The sequence below is a fragment of the Nuphar pumila genome, chromosome 11 (genome assembly GCF_984573655.1).
Source record: "Nuphar pumila chromosome 11, dmNupPumi1.hap1.1, whole genome shotgun sequence".
Lineage (NCBI taxonomy): Eukaryota > Viridiplantae > Streptophyta > Magnoliopsida > Nymphaeales > Nymphaeaceae > Nuphar > Nuphar pumila.
In genome coordinates this window covers 107,345,723-107,366,048 of record NC_143259.1, presented here as the reverse complement: position 1 = coordinate 107,366,048, position 20,326 = coordinate 107,345,723, and the positions used below count along the sequence as shown (strand labels likewise).

The following is a 20,326-nucleotide window of genomic DNA, read 5'->3' as shown; positions in this document are numbered from 1 at the left end:
TGACTCAGTACTGGACTTGTTTTTAAAAGAGTGGGTCTGGTTCTGAATCTAAATTCAATTGGATCTGAGAATGATGTTCTTGATCCAGTTGAGATATGAACCTGGTGGTACCAGATCTGCTGAAAACGGGTCTGTTCACCTCGAAGTTAAAAGGATAAAACAAGATGGATATACCCTGTTCTAATCCAGATCCACCATATTTGCCTATCCATTTCTGATGCAGATCTGAATAGACCTGACTATTTTTTTTTCAATTCGATTGATTCCTGTTTGTCCGGTACTGTTGTCTCGATGCACCTGGATCTTGGGTTGATGATGGGTGGTCCATGGGCACACAATGGGTTGTTCCCAGACTCCAAGCACAATATCAAGTCCAATCTAGGCAGAGGCTCATCCGGGATTCCGGTGGGTGCAAAATGCAAAATCTCAGTATTTCTAAAAAAAACAATAGGTAATAATATAAATAGTAATCCCACGGTAATCTGGGAGCACCTACTTCCACTTCCTAGAAATCATAGTTGTAGGTTAAATCTTCTCAATCAGACCTTACAGATGTACTTAACACAACTCATTTGATAGAAATTATGTTTTAAACCGTGTTTTTTGGATATCAAAATAGGTTTTTTAAGTCATAAAATTTTGGTACATTGTGAGCCATTGATTTTGAAGATATTAAAAAACCTACATGTATGTCATAATCACATGATCCAAAACTTCTTTTCTACTAAATAATGATTATAGATCATATATATATATATATATATATATATATATATATATATATATATATATATATATATAGAGAGAGAGAGAGAGAGAGAGAGAGAGAGTCTGATCAACTAAAAACACACTCAAATTTTGAAAATTTAAAGCTTCTATTAGGTGGGAGTAGGTACTCCCGGATCACCTATCATTACTATAATATAAAATCATTAATCAAATAGCCAGATTGAAAAATACATAAGCAATACCTCAAAAATATTGTGCTTTTCATTAAATTTATTGCCCTTTGAAAATGGGCATATTTACCGATTATCGGCGATATTCGCAACATCGATCCAACCCAGTTTACAGCCTCAAGCAGCAATTGCAAAGAGAGAGAGAGAGAGAGAGTTTTATATTTTAAAAACCATAAGACTTCTCATATTCAATAAATTGAAAACTTGATACCATAGCCACCTGTATAATTTCTCAGTGAGGGTATTTCTCGGAAAGATTTTCAAAAGTTGATAAATCTTGGGAATATCTCGGGAGTTTAAAAAATTAAAAAAAATACAAATAACAACAAAAAAACTAAGAAAATAATAAGTTTGGCATTATTTTTCTTTCAAAAATATAAAAAAACATGTTTTAAAGGTTTTAAAATATAAAAGAAACATAAAAATAGGAAATGCAAACTTAAAAAAAAGAGCTTTTTTTGCAAAAAATATCGCGATATTATTGTATCGCAATATTTTGTCTCTAGTGATATTTTGAAAATATCATGATATATTCCTGATATTATCGGCTACCTTGAAATAGCCAATAATATCACGATATTTTCAATATATCAGTGATATCTATGATATGATGGTGCTTGATACATCCCATTATCCATAATGACAATAAACAGGTTGCATGAGTAATGCTTTTTTAATGCCTTGATGAATTTTGCATCTATTGTTTCAGTCCACTAAGACAAGTATATGTAATTACACCTATTCATATCTTAAAAGAAATAACAAATAACCAGATAATTAAATACAGAAACATAGTAAGACAAGTTAAATAGGAAAATGGTTGTACAAAAATAGCATATGTTAAAGAAATCATATCAACCCGTAGAAGCATTTTCAAATCAAACAACTTTACATATATATACTGGATAATGGTCACGAGGATATACATTAATCAACTATGACAAACAACTTTAAATCATGTAATTCATCTAAATCTCCTCATACATCTACAGTTGCATCAATTTTAACTTTATTATTATCTTTCCATAGGAATGCAAGTGCATCTTAATGATAAGCTTCTAGATTACTTGAGCCACCCAAATTTGAAATTTCCTGCGCTAGAAAGAAGTGTGTCCGTGGGGTAATATTTTGTCAGGTTGCCATCACATCCAAATGATTTTTTTTTTCATAAAATTAACATTGAATATGTGAAACTGCATAGTTTGGGTTGTGGGAATCGGCTCTTGGATAGTCCCATTACGACATACAGGCAGGATTTTATGAAGTTTCAAAAATCAACAGACTAAAATGTGTGATATTTTCTTGTAATAACCCATTATTTCCTAAACTAATGCATAAATTTCTTGTTCCACATGAAGTAAATCAATAACTATTTCTTAGATTTCCATGTAAACAATTATGAACAAAATTTTCCTCGGGAATAGATTGAACAGTGAACAATTGTTCTAATGTTCTTTGATGCCTCTTGAAATAATAATACAAACAGGTGAACACAAGTGCTTGAACATATGCTGAACAAACCAGAGTTGTACAATTACCAATCATTGGTCGCATCCAAAAAGTGTAGACAAAATAAGCAGAGTTAACATCTGATGAAAAGAAATTATGATCATAAGTTAATTCAAAAAGACAATTTCCATGAATTAAACTTGACTGCAGAAGAATGTAGTCATACATGTATCGACTAATCTAACACAAAACTATGCTAACACAAACAAAACATCTACTTTACTACAAAACAAGAAACAACCATTCAAGACAACCAAAAGGAAAAGAAAAAAAAATTAAGCTCAAAACATCCCATACATCATCCTTTATTTTCGGAACAAACATTGTTACACTCATATCGGCTTTGGAGTTTCTTCTCTAGCCACACATGCCTAATGTGTTCAGGGCATGCAATAAATGTGTCAGCTTCCTTATCATTTTGAAATAACTCCATGGCCTCCAACATCATCATGTCATCAACACCCATTGCTCTCATCAATTCAACACATGTGTTAATCTTTACATTCTCCTTAGCTACCTCTCTGTCTCTCTCCTGCGTATCCACAAACCTATTGAAGCCATCAGCTAATTGTTTTAGCACTCCTTGGACATTCTCTGTCATTCTTCTACTTTTGTTTGACTTGCTCATTTCGTGTTGGCTTTTGTTTTTTAACATTGCTCTATATATTGTGGGTGGAGACACTGGAATATCTGCATTTTCAGGAGCTGAATGGGATCCTAAATCCTCTATATATCCAATACCATCATCATCTAAATTTACTCCAGAACCGGTAGGATCTTGCTCTGGCTCGAGAAGATCAACTGTGTGGGCATCATCTTCAATTGCAACTATAGACAATTCTCCAGCAGCAGTAGTCTCTCCAAATATGAAGTCTAAATCATAGAAGTCATGAAAGCCGACTTTTCTATAGTCTTTGGAATTTGGGTGTGCCTATTAAAGAAAAAGTGTAATAAAACATTAAAATAATGTTAAAAACAAACATAAAAATAAAAGAAAATTTTATAACAATCAACTTATACCTCTATATATCTTTCCCAAACTTCATCATCAACCTCAATTTTCATCGTAGTGGGGTTCAACTGAAACCCACTTTCAGATAATATATTCTTCATTTGTTTATAATTCTTGATTACTGTCTTTAGCCGATTCCGTATATGTTCCTTATTCAGTTGTAAACTGAATTTCCTATTCATTCGAGCAACTATTTCCTTCATTGCCTCTTTGGTCCAAGCGCCATTCACACGCTTTCCTCTCATTACACAATCCTTCATTACTTTAAGTAAGAGCGCATCCATAGGATCCGACCATTTAATATTCGTTTGAGTTTTGATCTTGGAAGCTTTCCGCCGTCGCACATGAATCTGAGAAGGCTGTGAAGGTGGGGAATGAGACTTAGATGATGATGAACCCTTTGAAGTTTGGCACTGAGCATGCTGATCCATTTTCCTAAAATAGTATTTTTCAATCATGAAATTGTGTTTAACATCAAGTATATAAAATTGAATTTCATACCAACAGCATAATAATAGAACCTAGTAATATATCAAAAATGCTGGTAAGACAATACCAAAACAAATTCTGAATTACAAATCATAATTAATAGAATAGAAGTATTGTTTCACGGTCACCAAACAACAATTCACTTGATAAAGACAAGCTCGAGATTCACACACACACACACACACAGAGAGAGAGAGAGAATATATGAAATCAAACCCTATGAGAACAAATAAAGACTAGGAAGTAAACATTTAGGATACATGCATGGATCAAGTATTGGACAAAAAACAAATAAAAGCACTGTACAAACTAGGTCATTCTTTGTTATTCATTCTAGAAACTAAATACTTTCATTTTTTATCCAACTTCAATCTTTATAAATACATGAGAAATTTATAAGAGCCACCCAACTTATCTGCTATTTAAGAAAATCTATAATATTTTGTTTATTATCTCTAGATGCCTACTTTTACAAGCTACACCTCAAAGACATGCTTGGTCTTAAAATCACTTAGGTCTAAAAAGGTGATTAAACTGCCCCCCTTGTTGATTTCTTAAACAAAAGACCATAAGATAAGAAAAGAAGGGTTATATAAGGACAAAAATACCATTTTATAAGTCAGTTGGGCATTTGAAATGCATTCAGATCAAGCAGGGAAACAAATGTAAATAACATAAATGTGGGGCATCTTTTCATAAATACCTGATAAGGTTGTTTTTTGCAAATTGCTCTAAATATATTCTTCATTTCAACAAAAATAGTAAAATGCACCAGACTCTAGCTCTGTAACAAGTGTTAGAAATGTTTTCACTGGCCGAGTTTTGTAAAAAATGAGTTAAACAGGTTTCTTGACCCAATGACTGGGCGATCCGGGCCGAGTCACTGGTCAACCCAGCGAATTTTTAAACCATGTTTAAAACCTTTAAAACACGTTTTTTTATATTTTTGGAAGAAAAACAATGCAAAACTTATTATTCTCTTAGCTTTTTTTTGTTATTTATCTTTTTCCAATTTTTTAAACTCCCGAGATATTCCCATAACTTTTGAAAATCTCTCCGAGAAATACCCTCACTGAGAAATTACCTTTAATGATACAGGTGACTGTTCTGAACAACTCAACTTGAAAAACCAAGCACTATGAAGTTAGAAAAACTCAAGGAAAATGAGAAAAAAATAGACCATGAAAATCAACAAATCATTAAGCAACCAAAAGAAAAAAAAATCGATCTTCATTAGTAAACGGCAAAGATCTGATATCCCTATCTACCATCATGAGGTTATCTAATGTTTACTCCTGTCACAATATGGCATCATGGTGGAACATGGTTACCAAGAAAACACAACGGTACACGATGAACCAAAAGTATCTATGGCTCCTTGTCAGCAACAATATAACCATTCAACAATTGAAATGAGAGACCAATACCATGACCTTATTTTTTACTCATTTCATTAGGTTTTTACTCATTTCATTAGGTTTTTACACATTTCATTAGGTTTTGAGAAAACCAGCATGGTTAGTGTCACTATTGAAACATGAATGGGTATTGGAACAAAAGAGGAGAGAGAAAGAATGGAGTGACTTCTTGTAATTGAGAGAGAGAGAGAGGTCTGCAGAGCAATTGTTGAGGCGCAAGGGAGAGAACAGATGGACAGAGTTTTTCAGAAGGGGATAGTAAATGTTATCTCATAGGGCAACCCTTTTGCATGACAATTTTGTTTTTAAGGGGGGGGGGGGGGGGGGGGGGGCACGGGAAGGAAACAACATGGGTTTCCTAAGAAACCTATGGTCAAGGAAAAACTCACTTCCCACTGACTGCAGGACCCACCTAAGCATGTTCACTTCATGACCATGAGAAAATGGCTCATTTTTTTATGAAAAAGGAGCCATTTACATACAAAACATGCCCTTGGAACATACCATTTGAGGGCAGGTTGAGATAATACTGTGAATATGATGGAGTGCAGAATTATAGGTAGAAATCTCAAAAGTTTAAGCTTTTTGACATTATCCCCTTTGACATTGTTGAATTTTAATGGAATATCTTGCCACTTGTCAGCTTGCAATAGATTTTTCAAGTGCTTTATGGCATTGGTTAGAGCACATTGTCATAGATAAAATCAGGGTTGCACTAATAAAGAAGATAAATGTTAGCTTCAATGTAGTGTGAAATAGTAAAAGAATGCAACTATCAGGCATGAGAAAGAAGTATTTAGAAAATGCCAATTCCACCTAAAGATGCAACTGATTACCTCACTGCAATAGAAAAATTAATAGCTAGAGCTAAGGATCTTATTGACCAAGTGCGGGAAACATAGATTTCAGATTAAGGCATGCTGTATACTTAGGTACAATATATTCATTGCAGTACAACTCAGCAGACCATCAATCAATTGAACATTTAAAGTGAATGGAAAAGCAATAACCAGTTTCTTTTTTAGCAACTTGCTATATTTGAATTTTGTATCAGAACACCTTATTATCAAGCAACAGTAGGATCAACAGCTTTTATTGAAATATTTCATGATGTTCCAGCAAAGAGATCTCGCTCCACCAATATGGTAGGAAGACAGCTAATATGATTTTACAGTTTGCTAGCAGGTAATCCTGTTGATGATGTTCTGGACCTTAATTCGACAGCACGGGACAGTTCTTTGACAGCCTCTTTTGCAATGTGGCGTGGCCGACTTAGCCAAAGTCCTCCATCAACAACCAGTGTCGTCCCATTAACATATTTGCCTACATAAAGAAACATCATGTGTATTAGATGATAAAGCACGGTCCATTTAAAATCTTAAACAACCACGTCTGAAATAATGAGAAGTGATAGCATGCAACAAAGAATGTGCTTTCCAAGCATGGTGACTAGAGAAGCAACATGCTATCAAGAACCATGAAAAAACAGTTTAAGTTATTTTAAGTTACAACTGAAAATTGGCTCAACTTATGGTCCACAGGAATGAACTTATCTGAAATTTGGTGAAATGATGAATGCTTTTCTTAAGATTGGCTCGGTATGGATCTGTCTCCCAGTTCTCTCACTTGAATTGTGGACAGAATTTTTTTCATGGAAATGGTAGCCTACTTGGATAGTTACTCTTTTGGAGATAAAACAACCTAAGAAAATCTGGAGAGGGTCCATTTGAGAGAATTTGCATTGAGGCTCCAGCCAAGTTTTACTCGAAAAAGGATGAAATATTTCATTCAGATGTGCAATCTTCCTACTCAAACTCTTGACAAAATATTAATTTGCCAACATGGTCAGGCTTTTTAATAGAACAGATCTGATAAAGAAGAAAACCAGTACCCTTCATCTTTTTTATGAGACAATGATGACTACGGCAGCTGATGCTTCAATCATTAAGAAACCAGCATAGCAGCAATTACATGACAATCAAACTTGACAAAATTGACTGAATTGATTCCGCAGGAAGAAAAGGATAAACGGAAAACATCTTCAAAGATGAAACACTGGCTTTACATATTGAAGCAATGTGAAAGATTGGAATTAGTATCAAGCTCAGCAATTACACAGATAAATAAATATTTGAACAAGCTTTTGGAAGAGAATATTTTGGTGCAATTGGAAACATACAAGGTTCTTCATGTTTGTTATATACAATTTTCTTCCATCCTCGATTTATGAATCATGTTCTCTCACTTGAATTGTGGACAGATAATATTTTTCATGGAAGTGGCAGCCTACTTAGATAGTTAATCTTTTGGAGATAAAACAACCTAAGAAAATCTGGAGAGGGTCCATTTGTGAGAATTTGCATTGAGGCTCCAGCCAAGTTTTACTCGAAAAAGGATGAAATATTTCATTCAGATGTGCAATCGTCCTACTCAAACTCTTGACAAAATATTAATTTGCCAAAATGGGCAGGCTTTTTAATAGAACAGATCTGATAAAGAAGAAAACCAGTACCCTTCATCTTTTTTATGAGACAATGATGACTACGGCAGCTGATGCTTCAATCATTAAGAAACCAGCATAGCAGCAATTACATGACAATCAAACTTGACAAAATTGACTGAATTGATTCCGCAGGAAGAAAAGGATAAACGGAAAACATCTTCAAAGATGAAACACTGGCTTTACATATTGAAGCAATGTGAAAGATTGGAATTAGTATCAAGCTCAGCAATTACACAGATAAATAAATATTTGAACAAGCTTTTGGAAGAGAGTATTTTGGTGCAATTGGAAACAATATAAGGTTCTTCATGTTTGTTATATATAATTTTCTTCCATCCTCGATTTATGAAACATGTTTACATGGAAGAGATAAGAAACAAAAGAGTAACAGAAGAGAACAAATTACCAGCATCTGATGCAAGATAGAGGGCAGCCATAGCAATGTCCCATCTCTCCCCAAGCTTATATAAAGGCATGAAGTCTTTAATTTGGATCTTCATCTCCTCAGGTGTAAGTTTACTCATACCAGGAGTATCTTCAATAGGACCAGGTGCAATTCCATTAACTCTAATATCATAATCTGTCCCCCACTCAAGTGCCAAGGACCTGGTAATACTATCAACAGCTGCCTGCAATGGAACTACATATTTATGAAAAAATAAAGCACAGAAAACAGTTATTCAAACAATAAATTCATGTTTCATATTATATACCTTCGCAGCAGAAACATGAATTTGATACCATGATGCAGTATAATGAAGAGTAGCACTTATGTTCAAAATAGTGCCACCTCTTGATGGACCCTTCCCTTGTTCACCTTTCTTCAAGTACTTTAGCGCTTCATGGCACATGGTGAATGTGCCAACGGAGTCTATGTCCATAACTGCAAAAGACTTACATAATATTCATATTTAGCTCTGCAATCACATTTAGCCTTACATCCATAATAAACCTGGTAGGAGGTTGAGTTCAGCAAGCGAAATACTTTACCAGGAAGAATGCAAGCATATAGTTTATGGCCTTATCTATGAATATCAGAAGAATTTAAAGACAAATCAAATATGGACAAACATGCACAAGAGAGCTGTTAATGCAGATGGCCATCCATGAATGTCCATCTATGTCACATGGGTGCGGGTGCGGGGGTGCGGCAAAAATATAAAAAAAAATTTTATATATATATATATATATATATATATATATATATATATATAAGTCCAAAAGTTGGACATAAATGACTCTGGGTGCATTGACTGCACCCAGGGTCAGCTTGACCGCATCAGGTGCGGGTGCGGCACCTAGTTGGAGAGTCCCTGTGACATAGATGTCCATGTATATTCTTAAATTCATCAAGGATATAATTTCGTGGTGAACATTTTAACATCCATGTATAGCTGTGCATATTAACAGCTCCCCACCATCATATATATATATATATAGTAATGCAAACATGCTAAATGAGTTTTTCAGCTTTTTCGGTGCTTTTTCACGATTCCAACCCCATGGATGATTTACAAGGTATCAGCACCCGGATCATGTGTTTCGATGAAAAAATTGATATTTGGAGCCTCATAAATTTACAAAGATTTTGTACCATTGATTTTTCAAACCTTATAAAAACCCATCCATGTGACAGAATCGAAGCTCCAAGAGCAGATCCCTATAAAATCAAGTTCATAGAACACATCTATTCGGTTAGAATTTTAAAATAAAACGAAAAAATCCTGAAAACCCTATTTTAGCATGTTTGCATCACTACATATACATATAGAGAGAGAGTCACTAAAATATGTTTACTGGAAATATGTTTACCGGAGTGTCGACCAAGATTTTCATGGGTTTTTTTTTCTTAAATCTCATTGTACGGATGCAATCTACATGCTAGGTTTTCTAGGAACCGGCTCTTGGATCGGCTGATTATGATGCATAAGCAGGATATTTTAAGGCTTGAAAATCAATGGCTCAGAATTCTCATAAATACCTAGTTCACACTCCGGTAAACATATTTTCAGTGAACGTGTGTGTGTGTGTGTGTATATATATATATTCCAGGGATCAAATACCACCAATAGCAAATCCACCAGAAGCCAGATACGCAATCCCTGAAATGAACTCAATTGACCGAGTCTACGTGCTATCTTGGAGGGAGCACCTTTCCCTTCCAAATATCCAGCCTAGCACTGTAAGGACAATGCAATTTTGGACAGATGCCCAAAATATAGATGGTACAAACACTTTTAAACTCGGTTTTAACCAAGAAACAGACTCCATTGACCAGCATCATTATTGGTTTGGCTATAAAATAGAACAGTAGTGAAAAAAGCTGAAGAAAAAGTAGCAATGCACTATGGGAAGTACTTTAGCAGCAGTTGGAACATATTCAAGTATTCAACCATTGGTTTGTAGTCATAAAAACACACTAACTATTCCATTCATATCCAAACATTATTCAAACACAATCATTCATATCCAAACATTATTTAAACACAATCAAAATTACTCACAAGTATATAAGTAATTAAAACAGCAGTTTTAATATTTTTATTACAGTCTAACCATTAAAAAAGGTGCTCATTGTTTCTATCTTCTCTATTAATAGTGTCATGAGAAAAGATGTTTTATAACCTGTCCGAAACCCATTAGGAGATAAATCCTCAGATGCTACTAGGAAATTCCCAGCAGCAGCATTAACAAGTATATCCAGCTTCCCATAATGCTTGACAGTTGACTCTACAACTCTTGCCGCATCTTCCTTCTTGCGTACATCACCCACAAATCCAATGGCCTGCAAAGGGCATGAAAACAAAACCTTAGACTTTAGAGTTCTCATATTCAGTGACTTAGAATAGAGAGTTGACAAAATGTGTATCAGTATTCTAAATGTGTATCAGTATTCTAATGGTAGTCATGCATATCAAGGTGTCATCAACATGGCACCTGCAATAATTGTGAAACTAGCATTCTATGTACTGAAGGTGAATCATAACTTTCACAAGAAGAATCTTAAAAGAAAAATATGGAGAATTGCTGCAGCCAAAGGTTCTTTTTTTTCTTTTTCCTTTTTTCCCCTTTTCTCTTATTATGTCAGCCTCTATTTTCTTCAGCCAAAGGAGATCGTCCCTAGTGGGTTAGGATGTCTCATGTCAATTTACAGTTATCCTCTATTAATTTAGATGAACTACAACATAATACACAAGATACATACTGCAAAACTCATGTCACATATTGTCAGTGTATGTATGTATAGGGGTATTTTAGTTTTTTTCTCATGTAGGGGGTATTATAATCATTGTACATATTATTTTTATTTTTATTTTTATTTTTTATTATTATTGTACATTTAAATATAGGGTTGGGCTTTTTAGTCTTTTGGCCATAGAACCGTCGGGGAGGTCCCAATGGCTACATGGCTCCTTCCTTTTGTATATAAAAGGGTTGAAAGCCCCATTCAATCTATGCTTCTCTCAAGGCTATCCTCAATATAAATTGATATTTTTTATGTGTTGTATGCCCATAAGTGGCTGTTTTGTGTTCTTTGATTGACCCATAAGTGGTCATTGTATTTGTACTTGTTCATATGTGACATTTGTGTAACCATTGGTGTTTCGTTGCATGGTTTCAGAGCAAGGTGCTCTATTGGTGTTATTGAGATATTCAAAAGAATCATGGTTGATTGTGAAGATCGTAAAAAGCCTCGAGGAGTGTGCCTAAAGCCTCACTTGAAGATTGATGCTCGTGTGGCTGATTCTTTGAAGATTGCGAGAATTTATAATAGCAAATTGTGGAGCTTTGCCAAACAAGTACATTTTATTCTTCTTGTTTTTACATCCTTTTAGCCTTCTCTCTTCTCTCTTCAATGGCCAAGGAGGAGGTGATGACGATGGTCCCAATTAAATTTGATGAAAATAACTATAACTTGTGGGCCACCTGTAATGAAATATGCGGAAAAGAAATGTATGTCCTACAATGGACATTCACACATAGAAATCAAAGAACAAGTCCAAAAGAGGACATACACAAAAGTCAATAATGGCTAGAAAGCATAAAATCTTATAAAGGGACTAAAAGGCTTGAAGAAGCCACACTTACAAAGGGGGAGACCCCACTTATTTATAGGCAAGAGAGGAGTGAGGGAGAGTTAGAGAAAAGAAAGAGAGAGGGACCATTGGGAGTCCTAACAAGGAGTCGTTGGGCACAATTGTGACCGTTGGGGGCCCAACGACTCTTTGTTGGGCCCCCCAATGGCTGTGCATTTAATGCACAAAAGGTACAAAAAAACAAAAAAGAAAAAAGAAAAAAAGAAGAAAAAGAAAAAAAGAAGAAAAAGAAAAAGTCTGCAATGCCCCTATTGGGCGAGTTTACAGAACTACCCCTTATCGGGTAGTGTATGATAAATATATTTATATATATATATATATATTACATATATTTTAACACCCTCCCTCAAGCTTTACGGGGATACAATGGAAAGCTTGTTGAGAAGAAACATGAAACGAGGAGCAGCAAGAGCTTTGGTGAAGAAGTCCGCCAACTGGTACTCGGATGTGACATAGGGCAGTGCTATGGTTCCTTTTAGGTATTCATCTCGAACATAGTGGCAATCCATCTCAATGTGTTTAGTACGCTCATGGAAGGTGTGGTTGCTTGCAATATAGATAGCACTCTTGTTATCGCAACACATCTTCGAAAGAATTGAGATGACGATGCTCATATCACAGAGGAGACTTTTAAACCATACAAGCTCAATGGCTGTAGTGGCCATTATTGCACGATATTCCGCTTCAGTTGAGGATAATGACACTTTATGTTGCTTCTTGCATCTCCAAGAAATCATAGAGTCACCTAAGAAAACACAAAAACCAGTGGTTGAGACTCTATCATTGGGATTTCCTCCCCAATCAGCATCTGTATAAGCAATTAAATCAAGGGATGATGAAGATGAAAGAAAAAGTCCCTTAGTTATGGTGTTTTTAATATATCTGACAATCCTTAAGACTGCACTCATGTGCACAGTTGTAGGTGCATGTTGAAACTGACTGACGGAGTGAACTGCATGAGCTATGTCTGGCCGAGTGATAGATAAGTATGTCAGAGACCCAACGAGTTAACGGTAAGGAGTAGGATTCTCGAGAAGTGTCCCATCTTCCAGCCTTAGCTTTGCATTGATAACCTCAGGGGTTTCTGTCTTCTTATCATCCGAAATTCCAGACTTGGAACAAATGTCAGCAGCAAGTTTCATCTGAGAGAGAATATACCCTCGAGGAGAATATGCAACTTCAATACCTAGAAAATATCTTAAGAAACCAAGGTCAGACATGTCAAAATTTTCTTTTAAAATTTTCTTAATATCACGGATCCCTTGCTCATCACTTCCAGTGATGATCATATCATCAACATATAGTAGTAGCATAACTACAGAGGACCCTGCAATTTTCACAAATAACGCAGTGTCAGTATAACATGAACGAAAATTTAAGCTAGTCATTACATTGCTAAATCTGTCATGCCAAGCCTTTGGAGCTTGTTTTAACCCATATAGTGCCTTTTTTAGTTTAAGGATTTTATTTTCACCAATAGATACTCCTGGTGGAGGATCCATATAGACCTCTTCACTTAGTTCGCCATTAAGAAATGCGTTCTTAACATCCAATTGATAGATAGGCCATTTTTTAACGGATGCAACCGCAATAAGAGTCCTAACGCTAGTCATTCTAGCTACGGGAGCGAATGTTTCTTCATAGTCTATTCTGTACTCTTGAGCATATCCTTTGGCTACCAACCTAGCTTTATAACGTTCTAATGACCCATCACTTTTAGTTTTAATTTTGAAGACCCATCTACATCCAATAGACTTCTTTCCAGTGGGTAATGAAGTTATTTCCCAAGTTAGCCTTTTCAAGGGCACTAAGTTCTAGTTTCATGGCCTCAACCCATTGAGGAATGTTTTTTGCTTCATTATAGTGTGATGGTTCATGATAAGAGTGTAATGCAATTAGGCATGCCCTATATTTAGGTGTTAGGGACTCATAGGAAACAAACCTATTAGGAGGATTGGAGATTTGGCTAGATCTCCTTAAAGAGGTTTCTTCTATGTTGGAATTTTGAGAATATTTTTCTAGAGCGCTTATAGGAGTTTCTTGACCACGCCTAGCATAGGTTTGAATTGACCTATTTTCAAAATCATTACTTCCATTTTCAACATTACTAAGAGGAGTATCCTCTAAATCATTAGGAACATCCTCTTCGTGAGGAGTCACATCTTCTTGAGAGAGAAGATCAAATAAGAAAGCATATTCGCTTTCATCAATATCTTTATTTTTCTCAAAGTCGTTCTCATTTTCTAAAAAGGTAACATCTTTGGATACATATAGTTTGTTGCTTTTGGGGTCGAAGCACCTAAAACCTTTTTTATTTTCTCCGTATCCTAAAAACACACATTCGATAGCTTTGGGAGATAACTTATCTCTTTTATGTGTAAAGACAAAACATTTACACCCAAAAATTCTTAATCTATTAAAATCGGGTGTTCTTTCAAAGAGTTTTCATGGGGAGATATATTTTGCAGGGATGAGGATATCATTCTATTTATCAAATAAGTGGAAGTTAAGGCGGCTTCGGCCCAATAGCATTTTGGAATTTCTTTGGAAATGAGAAGAGTCCTAGTGGTTTCCAAGATGCGTATATGCTTTCTTTCGGCTAGACCGTTTTGTTGGGGAGTCCTAGGACATGATCTTTGATGACAAATGCCATTGGTTTCCAAGTATTCTTGAAATTCATTTGATAGATATTCTCCACCGAAATCGGATCGAAGAATGGAGATATTAGTTGAAAATTGATTTTTGACAATCATATGAAATTTTTTAAAGAAATTAAAAACTTCGGATTTTAGATTGAGAAAATAGATCCACACATATCGAGTGAAATCATCAATGAAAGTAACATAATATGAGTATCCTCCTTTTGATATGACCGGAGAAGGACCCCAAACATCCGAATGGACTAATTCAAAGGGTCTTTTGGACACAAATGTTCTCTTTGGAAAAGGGGTGGATTTCATTTTTCCAAAAATACAACTCTTGCAAACAAATTGTTTCTCATTACAAAAATTCTTTCCGAAAGGAAAGGAGTACATTTTTTAGAAGCTTGGATGTCCAAGTCTTTGATGCCAAGTTTCAATATTTTTATCTTGGACATGATTACAAAATGATTTAGTGGGAAGTTTCAAATTGTTCATGTAGTAGAGATCTCCCCTCCTATGGCCTTGCCCAATCCGCTTCCCGGACTGGAGATCCTGTATAGAGCAATCCTTGGTTGAGAAGAAGATTTCACATCCATGATCACATATTTGAGAGACAGATAAAAGATTTAAATTAAGTTGAGGTACTACTCTTACATTTGGCACAAAAAAATCTTTTGAAAAGTCTAAGGTTCCAAAACTTTTAACTTGTAAAGATGTACCATCGACGGTGGAAACAAAAGAATTTTTGGAGTTGCTACATACATTGGATAGTCCATTTTCAATAGGGGTCATATGAAAAGATGCTCCAGAATCAAGAATCCAAGAAGGCGTACCTGGAGGAGAGGAATAGGCAATGGCGGCTCCCGAAGTTGACGGCGATTTGAGTAGAATTTGAAGTGCTTCAGATAGTTGAGCAAGGGAAAAGGACTCTTTCCCTTTCATTGGCTCCTCCTTCTTTTGTGGGATTTCTTCAATAATAGCAACTTTACCTTTTGGAGGTTCATTTATCTTTGGACAATTAGGTCTTATATGACCCGGTTCTTGACAATGATGGCAAATGGCTTTCCTATAATTGCCATTATAGTTATTTTGCCTCCCAAAGTGTGGAGGCTTATAAGCTTTCATATGATTGTCGGGTTTAGACACGGCAAGAACTTCATCTCCTCCTTTAATCACGACAAGACGCGTTTCTTCTTGACATATTTCGGTTATGGCATCTTCCAATGGAAGCGGTTTTGATCTATGAAGAAGAGAGGACCTAACGTGTTCATATTCGGGCCTAAGCCCATGTAAAAATTGAAAAAAGTGTTCTTTTTCCATTTGTTTTCTTCGCATTTCCACATCTTCACTAGATACCCATTTGGGTTCAAGAAGGGATAGCTCATCCCATAAAGGTCCAAGAGTGCTATAGTAATCTCTTACACTCATTTCACCTTGCTTAATGGTACAGATTTTTTCTTGGATAAAGAATTGACGAGCAAGGTCTTTTTGGGTATACATACCTTTCATAAAGAACCATGCTTCATTTGCTAGGCAGAATTTAGCAATGTTGGCGCAAATCTTTAGCTCCACGTTGTTCATGAACCATGCAAGAATTTTTGCAAGATCATTTTCCCAATCTTCTACCTTGGATTGGTGATCTTCAATAGCCTTCATGCGAGCATTTCCTTCTAGAACTTTTTCTTGATCACCATCCATTTTCGTAAGTTGAAGTTAGAGGTTCCCTAATGGTGCCCATAACATATCCCCAAAGCTTTTTACCTTTGAGGTTGTTCTCCATGGCGGCGGCCCACATCATGTAGTTAGTACCATTAAGCTTGAAGGAGAGATCAATCTTTTGTTCTCCTTCCATCATATAATCAAGAATGGAGGACAAACCAAGAGAGAGGTAAAACTAGACAACTAGCTATATGAATCAAGAGCACAACCAAGGCTCTGATACCATGTAATGAAATATGCGGAAAAGAAATGTATGTCCTATAATGGACATTCACACATAGAAATCAAAGAACAAGTCCAAAAGAGGACATACACAAAAGCCAATAATGGCTAGAAAGCATAAAATCTTATAAAGGGACTAAAAGGCTTGAAGAAGCCACACTTACAAAGAGGGAGACCCCACTTATTTATAGGCAAGAGAGGAGTGAGGGAGAGTTAGAGAAGAGAAAAAGAGAGGGACCATTGGGAGTCCCAACAAGGAGTCGTTGGGCTCCCAATGGTCACAATTGTGACCGTTGGGGGCCCAACGACTCTTTGTTGGGGCCCCCAATGGCTGTGCATTTAATGCACAAAAGGTACAAAAAAAACAAATAAGAAATAAGAAAAAATAGGAAAAAAAAAAAGGAAAAAAAAAAGAAAAAGAAAAAGTCTACAATGCCCCTATTGGGCGAGTTTACAGAACTAACCCTTATCGGGTAGTGTATGATAAATATATTTATATATATATATATATAGATATAGATATATATATATATAGATTACATATATTTTAACACCACCGCCATCAAAAGAATTTTAATTGAAAAAGGTTTGTGGAAATATGTTGATGGTTCCTCAATGAAACCACAACCTCTTCTCACTAAGACCCTTAGTGAAAATGATAGAACTACTAAAGAAGTTCTTAAAGGAGAAAACAAAGAGAAGGCTCTCTTGAGCTATAAGAAAGCTATGAAAGAATAGGAAATTGGACATGCAAAGGTCATTTACTTATTTATAGGAAGTATGAGCGAAGATACATGTGGGAACATATTGGGATTCGAAAGAACCGATGAAGTTTGAGTGTTTGACTCTTTATCAAACAAACTTATACTCAAAATGATGTCGTGTATAAATGGGAATTGCAAGACGAAATTCATACTTGCAAGAAAGGAAAAAAGAGTGTGAGAGGACTATGGGACTCTAAAAAGATTATGGGATCAAATGGCCAAAATGGAACCCATTTGGGAAGCTCCAAATGATGCCCAACAAAAAAAGAAACAAATTGTGAATGAACACTTTTTTCAATTTATGAGGGGTCTAATAAGACCCGAATTCGAACAAATAGGGAGTAACATCCTTCATAGAAAGCAAGAAAAACTTTCACCTATTCATGAAGTTTTGGCTCAAGTTTGTATGGAAGAAACAAGATTGAAATCCCTAACCGAATCAAAGGAGTTCAAGGATAATGTTCTAGTTGTTTCAAGATCGGGTGCTAATTATCAGTCATATAAGCCTTCACATTTCTACAAAAACAATAATTTTGGAAAACTTCAGTCTTATGATGGAAAAGGAGATGAAATAAGAAAATTGTTTGTTATAACTGTGGAGAACCTGGACATATCAAGCCATATTGTCCGGAATTTAAAGCTAAAGAGGAAAGGAAAGTTGCTTCGGTGGGTACTTCTCAAGTCAACAAAGAAAATTCAAGCAAATCCATAGGGAAAATGTCGCTATCGCAATTGATGGAAGCCTTGCAACCTCTCCTCAAAGGTTCCATCACAACTGGTGTCGTCGTTTCCGCTTCGTCACCCCCTGGTATGACGCATTGGTTCCTAGATTCTGGTGCATCATTTCATGACCTATAATGGTTAAATGCTTACTAATCATAGTATTGATTCAAGTAAAAAAAATGTTTTCACTGTGGATGAAACCTCTTTTGATATTAAAGGAATTGAAATTTTTAAAAAATCTCTAAATTTTTTTATTTCAAAACTCAATTTAAACCTACTTTCTGCCTCTCAAATCACCGATCAACATGATCTCCAGTCCGGAAAGTAGATTGAGAAAGGACATAGAGAAGGAGACCTCTACTATATGGATCTGTTAATTATTCAAAAGAATCATCTTTGTCTCAATGTACAAAAATTGGATTTAATTTTGTGGCACCAAAGATTAGGTCATCCTAGTATTACTAAACTGTCAAATGTATCTCATTTGAGAAATTTTTGCAATGAAAAAAATCCAATATACTAATTGTATACTTGCCAAGATGAAATTCATTCCTTATCAAGAGAGCCTTTTTTGCTTCGAAACCACTTAAATTAACATATTCTGATGTTTGAGGCCTAATCCCAGTGAAATCTAAAGGTGGATATGTATATTATGTTATTTTTGTGAATGACTATTATCAATATACATGGATCTACTTTCTTAAGTACAAAAATGAAGTATTTAAAAACTTCAAAAAATTTTACAAATTAGTTACAAATCTTTTCAAGACAAACATATTTATCTTTCGTTTTAATTCAAGGAGAGAATACATGTCAAATAATTTCAAAAGTTATTTGGATTCCAATGGAATCTTGCACCAAAGGTCATGTGCAAACACACCTCAACATAATGGATTAGCTGAACGAAAACATAGGCATATAATAAAAACTGCAAGGACTTTACTAATCTCCAAAGGTGTTCCAAAATGTTTTTGGGCTGAAGCAACTCTTCCTGCAGTTTACCTTATAAATCGGCTTCCATCATCAAAACTTCAAAATATAACTCCATAAGAAAAACTTTTCAAAGTTTCTCCTGATTATTTTAGACTAAGAACTTTGGGGTGTAAGTGTTTCGTGTTAACCAATAAAAATGACAAAGCTATCTCCAAGGGTCATCCCTTGTGTATTTCTTGGGTATGGTGAGCAATTTCAATGTTATGATCTTGAAAATAATAAATTATATGTTTGAAGAAATGTTACATTTTTAGAACAAGAGAGTTTTTTGATAAAAATGTGCCTAAGAGAGAAGATGAATATATATTCTTAGAATTAGATTCTAAGAATGATAGTGATTTTATATCAGAAGCGAATCAAATTGATAATGATGAACCTCAAATACATACTGAGTGTGGTGGACATCAGGATCACTCTCAAATCATTCAATATAAAAGAAGACAAAGAGAACTATCATCCTAATGCATTTAAAAAATATTTCAATCTAGAAGACCATGAAACTAGAAACATTAGGGACTCTGAAAGACGACATAAGGAACCTGATAGATTTGTAACATATGAGTCCTTTGCCCCTCAATATAGAGCTTGTCTAGCAAAAATTTTCTCCTATTTCGAACCAGCCTCATTTAATCAAGCCAAAAACTATCCAGAATGGCAAAATGCCATGTGTGAAGAAATAAAAGCATTAGAAAAATCTAAAAACTGAGAATTGATCAACTTGACACCTGAGAATAAATCAATAGGATGTAGGAGGGTCTTCAAGGTTAAAACTAAGAGTGATAACATTAGAAAGACGTAAAGCCAGATTGATAGCCAAATGATATAAGAATATGGGATAAATTATAATGAGACTTTTGCCCCCGTCGCTAGAATGACTATTGTTAGAACACTTATAGTTGTAGTCGTTATTAGGAAATGGTCTATCTACCAAATGGATGTCAAAAATGTCTTCCTTAATGGAGAATTAAAAGAAAAAGTTTATATGGATCCACTTCTTGGGTATGATATTCCGATTGGAATGGTTTTTCATCTTAAAAAGGCCTTAAATGGTCTCAAACAAGCACTAAAGGTATGGTCTGATTGCTTAATTCTGTTATGACTAGTCTTGAATATTTTTCATGTTATACTGACACTGCTTTATTTGTTAAGAAATTTGTTGTAGGTATTATGATTTTGCTTCTCTATGTTGATGACATGATCATAATAGGAGAAGACAAAATTGACCGATTTAGGTTTTCTCAGATTCTTCCTGGGGATTGAAGTAGCTTATTCTTCC

At 35.2% G+C, this 20,326-nt stretch overlaps 2 protein-coding genes across 3 annotated transcripts in view; both read right to left on the bottom strand.

Moving 5' to 3' along the window:
* Nucleotides 1–2,766: 2,766 nt before the first annotated feature.
* On the bottom strand, nt 2,767–3,740 carry LOC149822729 (uncharacterized). Its single transcript, XM_089980357.1, has 2 exons — nt 3,489–3,740; nt 2,767–3,399 (listed from the first exon to the last, which is right to left on the bottom strand). The coding sequence occupies exons 1-2, from the start codon at nt 3,738–3,740 to the stop codon at nt 2,767–2,769; spliced, it is 885 nt and encodes a 294-aa protein (XP_089836483.1).
* LOC149822728 (peroxisomal 2,4-dienoyl-CoA reductase [(3E)-enoyl-CoA-producing]-like) overlaps nt 3,108–20,326 on the bottom strand; it is a 33,095-nt gene continuing 15,876 nt past the window's right edge. Inside the window, exons 2-7 of one of the 2 annotated variants that reach the window (XR_016425729.1) lie at nt 10,516–10,675; nt 8,604–8,773; nt 8,297–8,519; nt 6,447–6,710; nt 3,489–3,915; nt 3,108–3,399 (exon numbers count right to left, since the gene is read on the bottom strand). Coding sequence is in view for 1 of the 2 variants with exons in the window: in XM_089980018.1 (XP_089836144.1) it covers nt 6,556–6,710; nt 8,297–8,519; nt 8,604–8,773; nt 10,516–10,675 (708 nt within the window). In the remaining variant the exon portion in view is untranslated. Of the gene's footprint in view, nt 3,400–3,488; nt 3,916–6,400; nt 6,711–8,296; nt 8,520–8,603; nt 8,774–10,515; nt 10,676–20,326 lie in introns of those variants that run through there. The other variant, XM_089980018.1, reaches the window with a different exon arrangement.

Coding starts and splice junctions, on each gene's coding strand:
- LOC149822729 (XM_089980357.1), bottom strand. CDS start 3,740: ATGAAGGATTGTGTAATGAGAGGAAAGCGTGTGAATGGCGCTTGGACC. Junction 3,400..3,488: donor TTTGGGAAAGATATATAGAG/GTATAAGTTGAT, acceptor TTTCTTTAATAG/GCACACCCAAATTCCAAAGA.